The following is a 17482-nucleotide window of genomic DNA, read 5'->3' as shown; positions in this document are numbered from 1 at the left end:
TTTGCCTTACTCTAAAGGCATCAGGTAATCAGTTTTTCACCTCAACTAATTTCCAGGATTTTGTTGTTTACTTTAGTCGAGAAAATATTTTCAAATACATTTAAATACTTTTATTTTACTTTATAAAATAATAAAATTTTATTTTTTATATAATTTTATATTTAAAATTAAAAAAAAAAATAAAAATTTTATTTTACTTCTGCATTATGATGGTATGGGATAATTAAGCTTCTAATGAATTATAGACATATAAATACAGTTCACTCTTCACACGCATGAATTAATTTCATTCTGATTAAAACAATGTATTTTTTTATGTTAGTGTGCCTATATTTATTAACGTTATCAAATAAACAAAACGGAAATCAATAAAATCACAATGTCTACATAGAAATTCCAGCAAAACAGTAGGCTATGGGGCCGGTACCGATAAAATGCCAGTAATGCTATTTATCAGGATTATGAAGTAGTCAGTTAGTTTCATTTGTTTTACCGATAATAAGCAGTTATCAATAATTAACACTTAATGAAACTTAGTGAAATATTATAAGCTAGGGTATATTATTGAAATACCCAGAAAGAAGTGAGATGGTGTGTTTTGTAAAATTAAAAAAATAATAATATATGTTCATTTGCCTGCAAAAACGCAGGCAAAGGGAAGTACACAATGCTCATAATTTATCCTGTAGTGGGTGCAATATTAATATGAGTGTCTTGTAGTAGAAACAATAAAACGAATCAATTAGCAAGAATAGACAAGGAGTGGTAACCGTGAGTTACCATTCGAGCCCAAAATACTCTACCAAAATTTTGTCAAAATTTTATTTCTATAGAAAATTTTGTCAAAATTTTATTTCTATAGAAAATTTTGTCAAATCTTTTTTTCTATAGAAAATTTTGTCAAAATTTTATTTTAAAGAAGATATTGTAAAAATTTTATTTCTATAGAAGATTTTGTCATTATGTTATTTCTATTGAAAATTTTTTCAAAATTTTATTTCTATAGAAGATTTTGTCATTATGTTATTTCTATTGAAAATTTTCTCAAAATTTTATTTCTATGGAAAATTTTGTCAAAAAATTTATTTCTATAGAAAATATTTTCAAATTTTTATTTCTATAGAAAATTTCGACAAAATTTTATTTCTGTTCTTTTTTTATTTCAGCTTAAAACTATACATTGACTAAACTACAAGTGTAGCTTAACCAACAGAGGAAAAGAATTTTGTCAAAATTTTATTTCTATAGAAAAGTTTGTCAAAATTTTATTTCTATAGAATATTTTATTTTTATAGAAAATTTTGTAAAAATTTTATTTCTATAGAAAATTTTCTCAAAATTTGATTTCTATAGAAATTTTTCTCAAAATTTTATTTCTATAGAATATTTTTTCAAAATTTTATTTTTTACAGAAAATTTTGTCACAATTTTATTTCTATAGAAAATTTTGTCAAAATTTTATTTCTATAGAAATTGTTGTCAAAATTTTATTGCTATTAAAAATTTTTGTCAAAATTTTATTTCTGTAGAAAATTTTCTCAAAATTTTATTTCTGTAGAAAATTTTCTCAAAATTTTATTTCTATAGAAAATATTCTGAAAATTTTATTTCTATATAAAATTTTCTGAAAATTTTATTTCTATAGAAAATTGTGTCAATAGTTCGTCAAAATATTATTTCTATAGAAAATTTTGTAAAATTTTATTTCTATAGAAAATTATGCCAAAAATTGTATTTCTTTAAAAAATTTTATCAACATTTTATTTCTATAGAAAATTTTGTCAAAATTTTATTTCTATAGAACATTTTATCAAAATCTTATTTTTTATTTTTTTATTTATTTAAATTTTGTAAGTCGAAGCCTCAGGTGGCCAATTTAACATAAATTACAATTTCTATAGAAAATTTTGTCAAAATTTTATTTCTATAAAAAATTTTGTCATAATGTTATTTCTATTGAAAATTTTGTCACAATTTCATTTCTATAGAAAATTTTGTCAAAATTTTATTTCTAAAGAAAATTTTGTCAAAATTTTATTTCTATAGAAAATTTTGTCAAAATTTTATTTCTATAGAAAATTTTGTCAAAATTTTATTTCTATAGAAAATTTTCTCAATATTTTATTTCTATAGAAAATTTTCTCAATATTTTATTTCTATAGAAAATTTTCTCAAAATTTTATTTCTATAGAAAATTTTCTCAAGATTTTATTTCTATAGAAAATTTTGTCAAAATTTTATTTCTATAGAAAATTTTGTCAAAATTTTATTTCCATAGAAATTTTTCTCAGAATTTTATTTCTATATAAATTTTTCTCAAAATTTTATTTCTATAGAAAATATTGTCAAAATTTTATTTCTATAGAAAATTTTGTCAAATTTTTATTTCTATAGAAAATTTTGTCAAAATTTTATTTCTATAGAAAATTTTGTAAAAATTTTATTTCTATAGAAAATTTTGTCAACATTTTATTTCTATAGAAAATTTTCTCAATATTTTATTTCTATAGAAAATTTTCTCAATATTTTATTTCTATAGAAAATTTTCTCAAAATTTTATTTCTATAGAAAATTTTGTCAAAATTTTATTTCTATAGAAAATTTTCTCAATATTTTATTTCTATAGAAAATTTTCTCAAAATTTTATTTCTATAGAAAATTTTCTCAACATTTTATTTTATTATTTTATATTATTGCGGGTAGGGTTAAAATGAGGTGAATCTACGGGAGCCACCGTGGTGCCCATCTTGCATACACAAGGTCTTGGGTTCGATTCCTGCTTTGACCGAACACCAAAAAGTTTTTCAGCGGTGGATTATCCCACCTCAGTAATGCTGGTGACATTTATATGTGTGTGAAGATAAATTCGAATTTGAAATTTGCAGCAAAAACTTAGCCGAGACACAAACCAACACTAAAAATATTTTTCAAATTCGAATTTAGGATTTCAAATTCGAATTTGGATTTTTAGTATTTGGCTTATTATTTAAAAACTAAGCCGCGTGCGATATAGAGAGTAGGCTCATTGGAAAGGGCTTGAGCTCAGCTTTCATAATCACAAAAGTCTTCATTAGAAAAGTATTTGTGAAAAGCGAAAATTTGAAAACAAAATTTTCATCAAATTTTTACAACGGGCCCACTGTGCCAAAACTAAGCCGCGTGCGATATGGAGACTAGGCTCATTGGAAAGGGCTTGAGCTCAGCTTTCATAATCACAAAAGTCTTCATTAGAAAAGTATTTGTGAAAAGCGAAAATTTGAAAACAAAATTTTCATCAAATTTTTACAACGGGCCCACTGTGCCAAAACTAAGCCGCGTGCGATATAGAGACTAGGCTCATTGGAAAGGGCTTGAGCTCAGCTTTCATAATCACAAAAGTCTTCATTAGAAAAGTATTTGTGAAAAGCGAAAATTTGAAAACAAAATTTTCATCAAATTTTTACAACGGGCCCACTGTGCCAAAACTAAGCCGCGTGCGATATAGAGACTAGGCTCATTGGAAAGGGCTTGAGCTCAGCTTTCATAATCACAAAAGTCTTCATTAGAAAAGTATTTGTGAAAAGCGAAAATTTGAAAACAAAATTTTCATCAAATTTTTACAACGGGCCCACTGTGCCAAAACTAAGCCGCGTGCGATATAGAGACTAGGCTCATTGGAAAGGGCTTGAGCTCAGCTTTCATAATCACAAAAGTCTTCATTAGAAAAGTATTTGTGAAAAGCGAAAATTTGAAAACAAAATTTTCATCAAATTTTTACAACGGGCCCACTGTGCCAAAACTAAGCCGCGTGCGATATAGAGACTAGCGAAAAAAATCAAATCAAATCAAAAGCGAAAAAATCAAACTGAAGAGAAACAACTCCTACAAAAATGGACTGAGTACACTAAAAGTAATAACTTCGATTTAAAATCAATGCCACACGATTTTCAAAATGATACATATAATTGTGGGGTTTTTATTTGTCAATATGCCGAGGGAATTTTGACAAATAAACCACTAACATCCCTCGAAAGTCAATCCCGGTATCGACTATATAGTAAAGATGCTCTCATAAAAGATAGTGACCATATGGAAAATGTTTGCATTCATTGCGGAATTGAGGTAGAACAATCTGACAACGTGTGTAGCGTATGTAATAGACCAATTTGTGGTAGTTGCACAAACTTTTATTATAATAAAAGTGGTCCGTTTGATTGCGAATTATGTTCCCAAAAGTAAACTATTAAACTATTAGTTTCGCTAAGCTAAACTAATCCACAAATGTTTAAGCTTTTTAGCTTTCAAATAGCCTTTCATAAAAACAGTACAAATATTTTATTCGTAGTTCAACATTAAGTCCAACTAATGGATGGACTTAATTTTTTTTTCAATTTTAGAGTTAAATAAAATTCATTCAGAAATGCCTGGCTTTTTAGCATTTATCTTATTTTATTCCACTGTGCATGTGTTTCCATAATCAACTGTATTTGAACCTATATTTTTTTATTACCAAAATATTGGTTTATTTATACGTATTTAAAAAAATCCGTATTTAAAAAAATATATAGTTTTGGTTAATAATGTCCATGTTGCGAATATTGCTGAACTACATTTTATGTTTTTTAATCAATCTATAAAAAATCTAATTGAAATATTTAATATTCACTTAATTCAAAGTTTAAAAGTGCAAGGCACTTAATCAGTTTGTGTTTGATATAGTTTCTAATTTTATCATTGTGATATAGTGTATTTGAATTATACAGCATTTTATTGTTGGCTGAACTAAAAATGTGTTTAAACGTAGATATCTCATTTTGTAACGTCTTTTGAATATTATTTTTCTTTTCTTTATTTTTGTTATGTAACTTTTTTTAATGTATAATTTTGATAATATTTTAAATAAAACGCAACAAAAAAATTTTATTTTGTAACAGTATACGCTTGGAATTCAAACCCAAAATTAAAATTCTAAACTTTGAGCAACCTTTCGAAAATCACACATAGTACCAACCTTTATATTACAAACCCGAGCATTTTTACTATATTCATTTTAAATACAACTATGTACATCTCTTTCATTAATACATATTAATAAATGATAAATAGAAGAATCCCTAAAAATTATATGATCCGGTAATTTTCTTATGCATTAAAATTTTTATATAAGGTAAGTTTCACAGGATGTTTTCTAAAGAAGGTCAAGAAAACGATCTTTTCTGATCCCAAGCCGCGGCTTAGTTTTGGCACAGTGGGCCCGTTGTAAAAATTTGATGAAAATTTTGTTTTCAAATTTTCGCTTTTCACAAATACTTTTCTAATGAAGACTTTTGTGATTATGAAAGCTGAGCTCAAGCCCTTTCCAATGAGCCTAGTCTCTATATCGCACGCGGCTTAGTTTTGGCACAGTGGGCCCGTTGTAAAAATTTGATGAAAATTTTGTTTTCAAATTTTCGCTTTTCACAAATACTTTTCTAATGAAGACTTTTGTGATTATGAAAGCTGAGCTCAAGCCCTTTCCAATGAGCCTACTCTCTATATCGCACGCGGCTTAGTTTTTAAATAATAAGCCAAATACTAAAAATCCAAATTCGAATTTGAAATCCTAAATTCGAATTTGAAAAATATTTTTAGTGTTGGTTTGTGTCTCGGCTAAGTTTTTGCTGCAAATTTCAAATTCGAATTTATCTTCACACACATGACATTTATGAGGATTTCAAAGCTTCTCTAAGTGGTTTCACTGCAATGTGGAACGCCGTTCGGACTCGGCTATAAAAAGGAGGTCCCTTGTCATTGAGCTTAACATGGAATCGGGCAGCACTCAGTGATAAGAGAGAAGTCCACCAATGTGGTATCACAATGGACTGAATAGTCTACGTGAGCCTGATACATCGGGATGCCACCTAACCTAACCTATGGTATATACTTCAATAACACTAGTTTACACTGAAAATGTACACTTGATGAGTGTCGACGTTTCGTATGTATTTTGATCTGCTGAATTCGAAAAAAAAAGTTTAAAAATTTTGTATGCAACAGTTTTTGAGATATCCCGTTATTTTTAATTTTTCGCTCTTTTTCACTAAACAAATTATATCTCGAGTTAGAAATGTCCGATTATTTTTTCGAATTCATCAGATCAAGAAAAGTTGCCTCTCATCAAGTGTACATGAAAAAAAAAATGTTAACTAGTGTAATTCATCCGGTAATAGCTATTTTATATTTGACATTTGTATACTGTATGACTTTGTGGTTTAGACGTAAATATTTAACATTTCAGATCATATCAAGATACTTGATGATACATATATCGTCCCTCCCCTTAAATGTTTGAATTATTTTTGTATTTTCTTTTCACACAAAACAAAATGCCTATTTAGTTCAGAAACGACAGAAACGACGATCAAAACTACTTCATTAAAATAAGATTTATTCGATGACGACACAAACTGGTATATTCCAATTTTTGACTTTGAAGTCGAAGCGCTATATTTCTGTTAACATTGAACTTAACAAAATAACGTGTTCAATTTCATCATGTTATGGAACAATTAATGTCTCTAATGTTGCCATTATAAAAGCGAAAGTTTCTTATCTTTGACTTGACTCTATATGTACTATAAAACAAAAAACTAAAACAATTTCTTTCAATAAAATTGAACACAGCCCGAATGCCACTATGTTTATATATAGAGATAGAAATAAATGTGTGCTGAGCTGAGAAATCTTGAACACAATCGCATATTGTAAGCTCCATTTCAAAATCGTAGTACTAAAATTGTAAACAAATATTTTATTATAATATTACATATTCTTATCATCGAACAAGTACAACGAAAATAATATTGTCGTAAGCTCAATGTTGTCATATCCTTAAAATATATATATGCCATTTTGCCTAGCTTAGGAGACAATTTTTTCTGATACAAAAAATGTTTTACTTGAGCAAAACTCTATAAACATTTCAATGACTACGATTTGTCGCTGAAGTTAGGTGATTTGACTTTAAAATAAATAAAAATTTATATATATATATATATATATATATATATATATATATATATATATATATATATATATATATATATATATATATTTAATATAAATAATTATTAAATATGATTTATATATAATCAGAACATAAATTTATATGGGGTATGTTCCGATATTCGAAATCGTAAAATTTTCGTTTGGCGATATTTTCTTAACCCTAAAACATACAAATTTAAATTTCGGCAACATAGTTCTCTTTGATAAGTTTAATTACAAATTGAATTTAAATCTAATAGTATATCAGTTTTTTTCTTTATTATTTTTCTTTATTTTATTAAATAAATAAAATAAAATAAAATAAAATAAAATAAAATGAAACGAAATCCGTTGAACACAGCCAATGGGTTTATGTAACATGGCTAACTAAATAAAAATGTTCATAAAAAAAACGAAAACTCGATTTGTCCAAATATTATTTCCAAAAGGCTCGTATTACTTTTTAATTCCTATGTATATCACAAAGACAATACACTTTAGAAGATGGGAAATTGACGGCGCTAGGTCCCTACTTGTCGTTTACGCGTTTGGTTCGACACATTAAAATGCAAATAAAAAGAAATTAAGAGTTGGAAATATCTTGGAACAAACGGGAAAATATAATTTTTAATTTATTGCTCAAAATTTACCGTTGTTCAATTTAAAAAAATTAAGTTTTTCATTAAAAAACAAGTAAGTAAAGTCTAAAGTCGGGCGGGGCCGACTATATTATACCCTTCACCACTATGTAGACCAACATTGGTGTTACCATCTCAACTACTTCAGATTTGCTGGGAGTTATATAAAGGTTTGCATTTCCAGATACAAATACTTATAATGGAGACAATTTTTTGTACTTCTACAAAATCTCTAGAATTAAAATTGAAATCGGCTAACGCCCTGGAATGAAACACAATGTTAATAAAAAAAAATATGGGAAATATGAAGCGAGAGAAATTTTGAGGCAATTGTACAAAAGAGCATTTGCGATTTATCAGGCGATAAATTTTTGCTTCTCAGCAGTGACGATTTTACAAGGATATTGGTTAGATCTTGCCAAAATATGTGGTCAAGTGTGGGTTGTGATATATTATTTGGTCAAGTCGGGCGACTTGGAGCCTCATTTAAAACTCAACCGTTCTGTGGAAAGTCTGGCATTACAGTGTGTAGGATATGGCTAAGATATGGGGAAATTATCACAGAATTTTGTGTAAAGTGTGGGAATTTTGGCCATATTTGTATAAACCGGAAAAACGAATATATAGAGGCTTTATCTAATTCTGAACCAAATTAGATTAAACTTGACCCAACTCTGGTGTACATATAACGGGAGCTATATATAATCTGAACCGATTTCGACTTAATTTGACATGCATAGTTAGAATAATAATTCTGTTATCTCTGCAAAATTTCACGTAAATGGGAGTTTAACTTTGGCCCCCGTAGTCATTTGAGTCTAAATCGGGCGAAAGATATATATGGGAGCTATATCTAAATCTGAACCGATTTCAACCAAATTTGGCACACTTAACGATACTGTTAAACGTACTCCTTGTGCAAAATTTGAACCAAATCACGGCAAAACTCTGGCTTTTGAGACCATATAAGTTCAAAGCGGACGAAAGATATATATGGGAGCTATATCTAAATTTGAACCGATTTCAACCAAATTTGGTACACTTATCGATACTATTAAACGTACTCCTTGTGCAAAATTTGGACTAAATCACGGCAAAACTCTGGCTTTTGAGGCCATATAAGTGCATATCGCACGAAAGATATATATGGGAGCTACATCAAAATCTGAACCGATTTCGATCAAATTTACCAAGCATTGGTAGAATGTCAATTCTACTCTTTATGCAAAATTTCACGTAAATCGGTAGCAAACTTTGGCCTCTGTGGTCATATGAGTCTAAATCGGACGAAAGATATATATGGGAGCTATATCTAAATCTGAACCGATTTAGCTGATATTTTGCAAGTTTTTCGAGACTCATAAAATATTCGGATGTACTGAATTTGAAAAACATCGGTTGATAAATACGCCAATTATGACCAGATCGGGGATAAATATATGTGACAGCTATATCTAAATCTGAATCTATACCAAAATCAATAGCGATTGTCTTTGTCCCAAAAAACGACCCTTTGCCAAATTTGAGGACGATCGGACTTAAACTGCGACCTGTACATTGCGCACAAAAATACATGAACAGACAGACAGACGGACATCGCTAAATCGACTCAGAATTTAATTCTAAGACGATCGGTATACTAAACGATGGCTCTCAGACTTTTCCTTCTTGGCGTTACATACAAATGCACAAACTTATTATACCCTGTACCACAGTAGTGGTGAAGGGTATAAAAATGCAAATAAAAGAAATTACAAACATGTATGGACCTAGCGCCGTCAATGCAACATTTGGTACGACGCAAGCCAATTTCCCATCTTCTAAAGTGTGTTGTCTTTAGTATATCACTATATAGAATAATTCTAAATAAATATACAAAACTAAAAATACGTCATACTTACTTTTGCACCGGTAAACGATGCTTTAAACTTCTTAATGTTAGATGAGCAATGGCTATACCCATATTCGCACCCAATATCACAGTTAGGAAGCCCCGTATCAAACCGAATAAGTAACCGGCCGTTATCATTAATACAAAATAGCCAACAACAATGGGAAAACTAACAATTATAAATAGCAGCATAAAAACAGCAAATATAATCCAGGAATTTTGCGTCTCTATCCAGAAGAGTAAACGTTTCGCATAGTCACGTGTCAGATAGGCCACAAACATAAGGGCCAATAGTATTGAGAGTGGTACCAAATAGCTTAAATACCAATTGCGGGAGATGAAGGCATTTGCCCGAAAGCATATCGAGGAACGATTTTTACTATTCGAACGGTTTGAGCGACGATTTCGATTACCGCCAGAGGTGGCAGAAGCAGCATCACTACGCGATGAAGTTGACCCAACAAGAAAGCTATCATGTTCCTCAATGGCATCGTTAGCACACATATTTGCCTGCTCCAGGGGTGTGGGTGTCGAACATGTGATAGGTGTAACACCGGCCATGGCACTACCGTATTCGCTATCACTATCGGTTAGGCTAGTATTGATGCGGCCATTAAAGCTATCCTGTTTGATAATGGTGGCTTTGGGTTTCAGCGAGACTATTCCATTATAACTATTGCTCTTATGTAGTAGCAAGCCAGTTGTGGGAGTCGCATTATTCTTTAGGGTCTGTGATGCTCTCTCATTCCTCGACGAGGGTTCTTCACCTAAACAAAGTGCCACAGGCTCAGTTTTACTATAGCTTAGCTTGTAGTCACCTTGATGTAGTTCGCCCGGGAAGTGATAGTATGTAGCTGAGGAGGCCAAGTTGTTGTTATGATTTGTAAGACTTTGATGTTTGACAGGATTATTGGCAATGATGTTGTTGTGTATACTATGGCCACCATTTTGATAACCATATTGAGAAGATTTTGGTTGGCTTTCCTCGAAAGAAGATACACGGCTTAGTGTTAATGTAGTCGATACACTCATCATGAATTTCGTAAGCGGGATCAGTTGTAAAGATTCGAATAAAGGCTGTAAAGGTGAGATGCCGGAAAAGTCTAAGGTATCCTATTCTCCTTTGTGTGGTTTTAGAGCAAGAAAATAATAAAAAAGTAGGAATAGAGAGCTTGTTTTGTTGTTGTTTTTTATTCTTATTGCACTTAAATTTACATATTGAAATTATATAGAGATAGTCCGTGTTAATGAGCAATTGATTCCATACGATTTCATTGTGTATTTCTGGAGAGGTATTATATAAACGAAATGGAAAACATCAGTTAGACTTTGGAATCATATCATATATAGGAAATTTTAAGGGTATTGATTTGTAAACTATTCGTCTAAAAGAATTCTTGAATCTATAGAAATGAGGATTTGTGAAAATCGGGCAGCTGAACCCAATCAGGTGTTTTATAACATCGAAAATAAAATTTGGGATTTTTTTTACTCTACTTCTAGAAAGTTGTAATATTTTCTTCAATCGATAATATTCTTTTTTTAGGAGTTCTAATAATTTCTTCTGTATACTGATTGATACAGGTATAGTGGCTGTCTGATATTTTAGGCTCCCTTACACTACTCAATCCATTTTTGAATAATGGTGAACATCTCTTCTATCAATGAGTGGTGTCCGAATCTATGTCTAGCTCAACAATATGGAACCTCTTTTCTATAGCCATGTCAAAACGGCCTTTCACGTTACGGTCAAACCACTTAGAGAAGCTTTGGAACACCCATCTTTGAAACACCCAGAAATGGTTCCACATAAGCCATTATTGAAATTGATCTGTCTAAAACTACACAAAACAGGAAGGTATTTTAGCTATATTTTGTAAACTGTAGGTTAATTACAAGAAGAGAAAATGCATCCCATGGCATATGTGTGTCTATTGCAACTGACTCCTATTATTGACTGCAGACATAATACGATGACACCAGGCAAACGGACATCTCTAGATCATCCTAAATCGATATTACGTTGTATTAAAAACAAAACTTCAAACTTATTATAGTTCCTGTTCCCATGATGATAAAAAAATCCAACTTCAGTCCATTTTAACGTTTTTTGAAAACTGTGTTATTTCCAATTGTGGAATGTGGAAATGTTGCAATATACCCAAAGGCAAAAATCGAAGAGTAATTTAGTGTGCTATAAAAGACAAAACAATGGAGCTGACTGTTTTGCTATGCAAAACAATGGAAGAGCGAAAGTTTGATTATGGGAGTGTGGGTGGATCTTTTTTGCTTTTATGTCATATGGAGTTAGTGGGGGGCCTGTCTAACTGATGTTACTGTCATTGAAGAGACTTTGACTCCTGCCATATGGCTTTGTTGCATGCAACACTAGATTTGTTGATGTTTTTGGTTTATTATCACCTCTCTTGGAGCAAGTGCAAACTCAACTTTCATTATTTCATGCGTGAGAAACAGAGAGAGAGTGAGAGTGGGGGAAAATAACAGATGCTGCATATGGTAAACGGCGACGTCATACAAACGCTGCAACAAAGCTTAAAATTTGCATTGATTATAGATTATATATAAACATTTACAGAACCATAAAAACAATAAACAAATCATGTGTTGGCTGTAGGGGTGTGTGTATGCCAAAGACCATAAACCATCTCTTTCTGCAAACAAATTTCACTTTTATTTCACGACGACACTCTTTCAAGCAAATATTATTGAGTAATCCGTAATAATTTCACACTGGTTTTCTTAGGCATTTTTATATGCTAACATCATTTGACCTTTTGCTTTACGAAATCTTGTTTCATTTGTCGTTGTTGTTGTTGTTATGGCAAACTATTGCCTTTTTGTTGTTTTGCTTTCATTTTTCGTTGGTACATCCCCTCCCCCCCCACAAACTCATGTTTTACCCCAAGTAAATGTAATTGCACTATCACTGCATTTTCACCTTGCCTCTTTAATTTTTACAATGAATAAATTACGGTTTCATACTTTTGTTTCCGTACATACAACATTTGTAATTGCTAACTTATCATTGTATAGCAAAAAAAAATTGAATAACACAAAATCGACCGCTTTCCTATCACTTTTATTATGAACGTCTTTCCACGAATTCACAATAAACAATACTAAAATCAGCAGTATGTTAAATCCAGAGTGTGGAGCAGGGATGGAAAATACAATTTTTAAGAAAGTACAAAAAAGGTATTTTTTGAGCGGAAAGGTACTTTTTACTAAATTTCACAAAAATTTCACTGGAAAATTATTGTCAAGAGACTAAATTTTAAAGAAAATAAAATTTTGACAAAATTTTCTATATAAATAAAATTTTGCAAAAATTTTCTATAGAAATAAAATTTTGCAAAAAAAAATCTGTAGATAAAAAATGTTGCAAAATTTTTTCTATAGAAATAAAATTTTGCAAAAATTTCCTATAGAAATAAAATTTGTACAAAATTTTCAATTGAAATAAAATTTTGACAAAATTTTCTATAAAAATAAAATTTTGCAAAAATTCTATATAGAAATAAAATTTTGACAACATTTTCTACCGAAATAAAAAATCGATAATATAGAATCGCATTCTTTTTTCGACTAAAACATTCTTGAAGTTTAATAAAATCCTGTTTTTGACTATGTCTTTTACAAAATCGAGATTTTCTTCCCACATGAACATGTCTGTTTTGCCATATGTGTAAAAGACTATTAGCCCTGCCAACATTTTTTGAATTTGGGGGCGCTTCTGAGAATCCCCACTACGTGGAAAACAGTCATATACGATATCCAAAACTCCTCAGAAAAGCGCCGTCACTATTGAGAAGTTGTACCACGCCAAGTTACTACAAAAAAGTATCGCATGAGTGCAATTATTTGGTGCCCTTCTGGATACATTTAGAAGGACGCCAATAAGAGCCCCTTCAAACAATCAGACAAAGTGCATTTTAAGATAGTTGTAAAAGAAACATTGTGGTCAAGTAAAACACGATTGTTTAGATGTTTATTGATTTTATTAAACATTTATAAATTCTCATAAATATAACATTTATACGACTATCACATCAAATTTAACATATTTTTATGCATTAATAAAAGATTGATGTTGAGTTACAAGTTGCAAGTTACATGTTGTAGCGTCTATCAGCCAGTGCTTTTATTTCCAATGGAGGCAGCGTGTCTGGAAAAATATTTGAAAAACTATCACTTTATTCTATTTGGAAAGTCAAAAATTGTTCACCAATATACCTTTCACAATTTTAAGCAAAAAAACTATCTTTTCAGCACTTCATTATCATTTTTATTTAAATAAATTATAAGAAGCTAGATGTGCTTGGTGTTTCACAAAATATAAAATGGCTCTTGTAACAATAGTGATGGCAAAGTACTTTCATGCGAATAGTGATGGCAAAATTCTATCACAGTTGGCGATTGTTGCAGTGTCACTTACGAGTCTGTGGTAGCGATGAGGATGAAATGGAACTTTGAAATGCTGGCAGGGAGCATATAAGATTGATAAAGACTTTCTCAAAATATTAAAATATTTTGTCAAAGCTATTGTACCATAAATCTGATATCGACTCAAAAATGTGTACACAAAAGGTACTAAATCATTCGCGGGGGTACTACGGTACTGACCGGGGGAAAAAGTATTGAAAATAGTACTATAGTACTGCATTTTCCATCCCTGGTGTGGAGCCGCTTGATACTTGGCGACAACAGGCAAATATGTGTAAACACAATCGTAATGTTGGGCGTTGGGCGAACACTTGTTGGTTAGTGCGAGCGTAAACACATCACAGTCGATGGACGACTAGCGAATTAATTTTTGTTTTAAGGTGGGTATTAAGTTCGAGTTTAGCCGCTAAAATCGCTAAAGTGAAAACTAAATCAGTAAGAAAAATGCATGAAATTATACATATTTGTTGCAAATTTTATTATAACTTGATGGGGAAAAGCCCAAATCAAATTTTCAGTTTGTATCCCTTAAAATGGTTTATTAAAGAAAAGTAATCGTGAAAAAATAATTTTTTTAGCGGCTAAACTCGAACTTAATACCCACCTTTAAGGAGATAAAGATGATTAACAATAGGCGAGTTTTCCATTTGGACTATAAATAATCAAGCCGTAGATGCCGGTCATTATTGCGCCATATTTCTAAGGTTACTTTTTTAAATAATTTTAAAGAATATAAACAATTGTTCAATTATTATAATAATGTTATGTTATTCTGCATTTATAGATTTTTTGATTTAGGCAGCTAAATTCGAACTTGATACCATGCTTAACGGGTTAAAATAAAATGACTTGTGAACTTGAAAAACGTAATCTTTTGTATTCCTAAAACTCGTGTAAATTTTTTTGTGGCATTATTTTAAATTTGTATTTTTATTATTATTAAATCTCGCACAACAAGAACATATAATTCATATAATTATAGTACATTACATTCTTCTTTAGTAAAATGTTTTCAAGGAGCCGTTTTAGAATATGCAGAATATTGGTTTGATGAAACGAAACTAACTTAATTTGGTATACTAAATTCCCTCCACTATAAAGACGGGTACTATGTTTTTTCACCAAAGCTTTGGTCTGGAACCTCATAAAGCATATATTCGCGAAATTCTATTTATATCATGTCCGTTTTTTGAAATCACGGGAATTCTTGAACGAATGGAAATAACCGCTTGAAAATTGTTTAGATTTGCAGTAGGTTATTTTAAGATCTCAATGTATGGTGCAAGAAGGCTTCATAGATTAAACAAATGTTTGTAATTGGCACAAATACTTATATTGCCATAAGACCCTAACATATCGATCTACTCTATATAGGTATAGCCCCAAATAAACGTATCCCCAGATTAGACTTCTTGAGAGTCCGGTCGTATTGATATTATGAAATAAAAGTTACGTTTGAATTCACAACCAAACAGAAATTGGCCCATAATGGTCCCTATATAAACCGATTTTACAGGACTTCTTCAGCGCCTTAAATGGTTATTGTTCATTCTATCCATTTGAAACTCGGTCCCCTTGAATGGTGCTAGTTCATTCTATCCACTTGAAAATCAATCTCTCACGATGAATGTTAGCGAGATCTACCAAAGCCTAAAACATTAAACCAACGGTTCACGACATCTGACATTTCTGCTGACCCAATGAGGGAAATTTGTTGATCGATTATGCGCTAAGAATAGATCCCATTCAGAAACCGCCAAGACGACGATTCAATCCTATATGGTATTGAATGAAGCCGAAGTTGTAACAACGAAGGTGTAGCTCCTTCACGACAATCGTATTGGTTACATTTCGTACACATTGTGTACTACACACTTTCTATATAAGTTGATTTGAAGTTTTAAAATTTAAAAAAAGGTCTGCCCTTTTATTCAAAGTCAATTTTTTGATTTCGCATGTTTTTATTTAACAAATAGGATTTTTACCATATTTTCTTAAAACTGCCCATCTTGCACTAAATATCCTCAAATGAGTCATTTCTTGTTTTTCCCCTCGACACCTTTGCTATACTCTCAGCATCTTGGAGTAATACTAGGCGAACAAATGTCAAATTTAATAATAAAGCTTGACCTAAATATTCTCGATGATAGCGTGGAGCATTTGAGAACATTTGTCTTAGATTCATTGGAAATTGGACATTGCCACGAAAAGATATTTTTTCGATTGTTGTTTCATCATCATTTCTAGCTTTTTCATCACCATCATTAGGGAGAACAACATCTTCCATTTCATTCATATTATAATAAGTACGCATCATATTTAATATTGTATCCTCAGACGATACTCGTTCTGTGCCCACCAAATGATTGAAAAGGCGAGCAGTTAGAAATCTTCGCACATAGAAAACAAGTGAATGTCGTTGCACTCCATTTTCGTTTCTATTCGTATTTTGTATTTCCTCCAGTTGAGAATTTCTAGCAGCCAGTGCATAACCCATTATGGCAGTAACTTGAGACTTTTGTATATTAATATTTTGTTGGTCAACACTTCCAGGATTGTTGCTAACTTGAGCCATTTGGGGATTTTCAAAAAGATAACAGTCTGCATTAGGTATTTGATGATTGACATATAGGCATCTTTGGATGAGTTCATGTATATGCAATTTCTTCTCGGATATATCGTGATGTTGCCAATGAGTCAATTCACAAGGCTGATTGGTACCACATGGTGCTAGTTTTAATTTTGACCAAGTTATACTGTTGACACCTATTCTCAAAGAAACACAAGAATTGATTTTGTTGTGTTTTTCCGGCTCCAAAGAAGGTGTAATAAATGGTGCTGTTCTCATGCGATTTGATTTTCCCAATTCAACATCTACAGGCTTGGGATCTTGTAAAAGACTTTGATAGAATTTCTCAGTAGCTTTTAAGCCAAAGCCTTCGATCATGAATATATCGCTTAAATTTGACAAAAGACCATTTCGCATACGCCATGCCAGTAGTTTGTTAGCCCTTCCTTTGGTTATGTCATAACTGCAAAATTGTAATAATTATGTAGCTGTACTACGTAAATCGTAAGAATAAATGCACATACCCCAGAAGATCCTTTGCATTGGAATTATTAATAAGTTTTAATATCCTTTCACCATCCTCTTTGCTGTACTTCGTCAATATTTCCTTAGACCCTGTTTGTTGGGCAGCATAAAATTTTACTTGTCCCCATCTAGGGATTGATTTATCATTTATATAAAATCTACTAAGAGTCAAATAGCTATAAAACTTTCTCATTTTTTATAAATTAAATAACAAAATAATATTTTGGTATATTGGAAATAGAGGAACACGAAAGTAAATAATAATCAGCTGATTGCGGCACATGAACAAAATATATTTACAGTGAGTCAAAAAAATTTACGTCCACCCATGGCTGAATAAAGAGGTTGAATTACGATAACAAAAACAAACATTTCAATATGTTTTTACAA

The 17482-nt window shown here is 30.9% G+C and overlaps 2 protein-coding genes across 11 annotated transcripts in view; both read right to left on the bottom strand.

Annotated features, from left to right (window-relative positions):
* Window positions 1–12659, bottom strand: part of LOC142236921 (uncharacterized) — a 37388-nt gene extending 24729 nt beyond the window's left edge. Inside the window, exons 1-2 of one of the 10 annotated variants that reach the window (XM_075308204.1) lie at window positions 12494–12659; window positions 9545–10818 (exon numbers count right to left, since the gene is read on the bottom strand). In XM_075308204.1, coding sequence (XP_075164319.1) covers window positions 9545–10569 — 1025 coding nt within the window. In that variant the 5' untranslated portion in view covers window positions 10570–10818; window positions 12494–12659. The remainder of the gene's footprint in view (window positions 1–9544; window positions 10819–12493) is intronic. The other 9 variants (XM_075308209.1, XM_075308205.1, XM_075308210.1 and 6 more) reach the window with 9 other exon arrangements.
* A 3280-nt stretch (window positions 12660–15939) lies between these two features.
* Window positions 15940–17368, bottom strand: LOC142234828 (uncharacterized). The gene is made up of 2 exons (XM_075306021.1): window positions 17092–17368; window positions 15940–17030 (listed from the first exon to the last, which is right to left on the bottom strand). Exons 1-2 carry the CDS (start codon window positions 17283–17285, stop codon window positions 16013–16015), a joined length of 1212 nt encoding a protein of 403 aa, XP_075162136.1. The 5' UTR covers window positions 17286–17368; the 3' UTR covers window positions 15940–16012.
* Window positions 17369–17482: the final 114 nt, after the last annotated feature.

This window comes from Haematobia irritans, chromosome 4, assembly GCF_050003625.1.
Source record: "Haematobia irritans isolate KBUSLIRL chromosome 4, ASM5000362v1, whole genome shotgun sequence".
In the NCBI taxonomy this organism is placed as follows: domain Eukaryota; kingdom Metazoa; phylum Arthropoda; class Insecta; order Diptera; family Muscidae; genus Haematobia; species Haematobia irritans.
This window is presented reverse-complemented; position numbering and strand designations above follow the sequence as displayed.

Bases quoted from the DNA above. Each gene is read 5' to 3' on its own strand.
- LOC142234828 (XM_075306021.1), bottom strand. From the start codon at position 17,285: ATGAGAAAGTTTTATAGCTATTTGACTCTTAGTAGATTTTATATAAAT. The intron at 17,031-17,091 runs GTATGTGCATTT...ACAATTTTGCAG, and splicing joins AATGCAAAGGATCTTCTGGG to TTATGACATAACCAAAGGAA.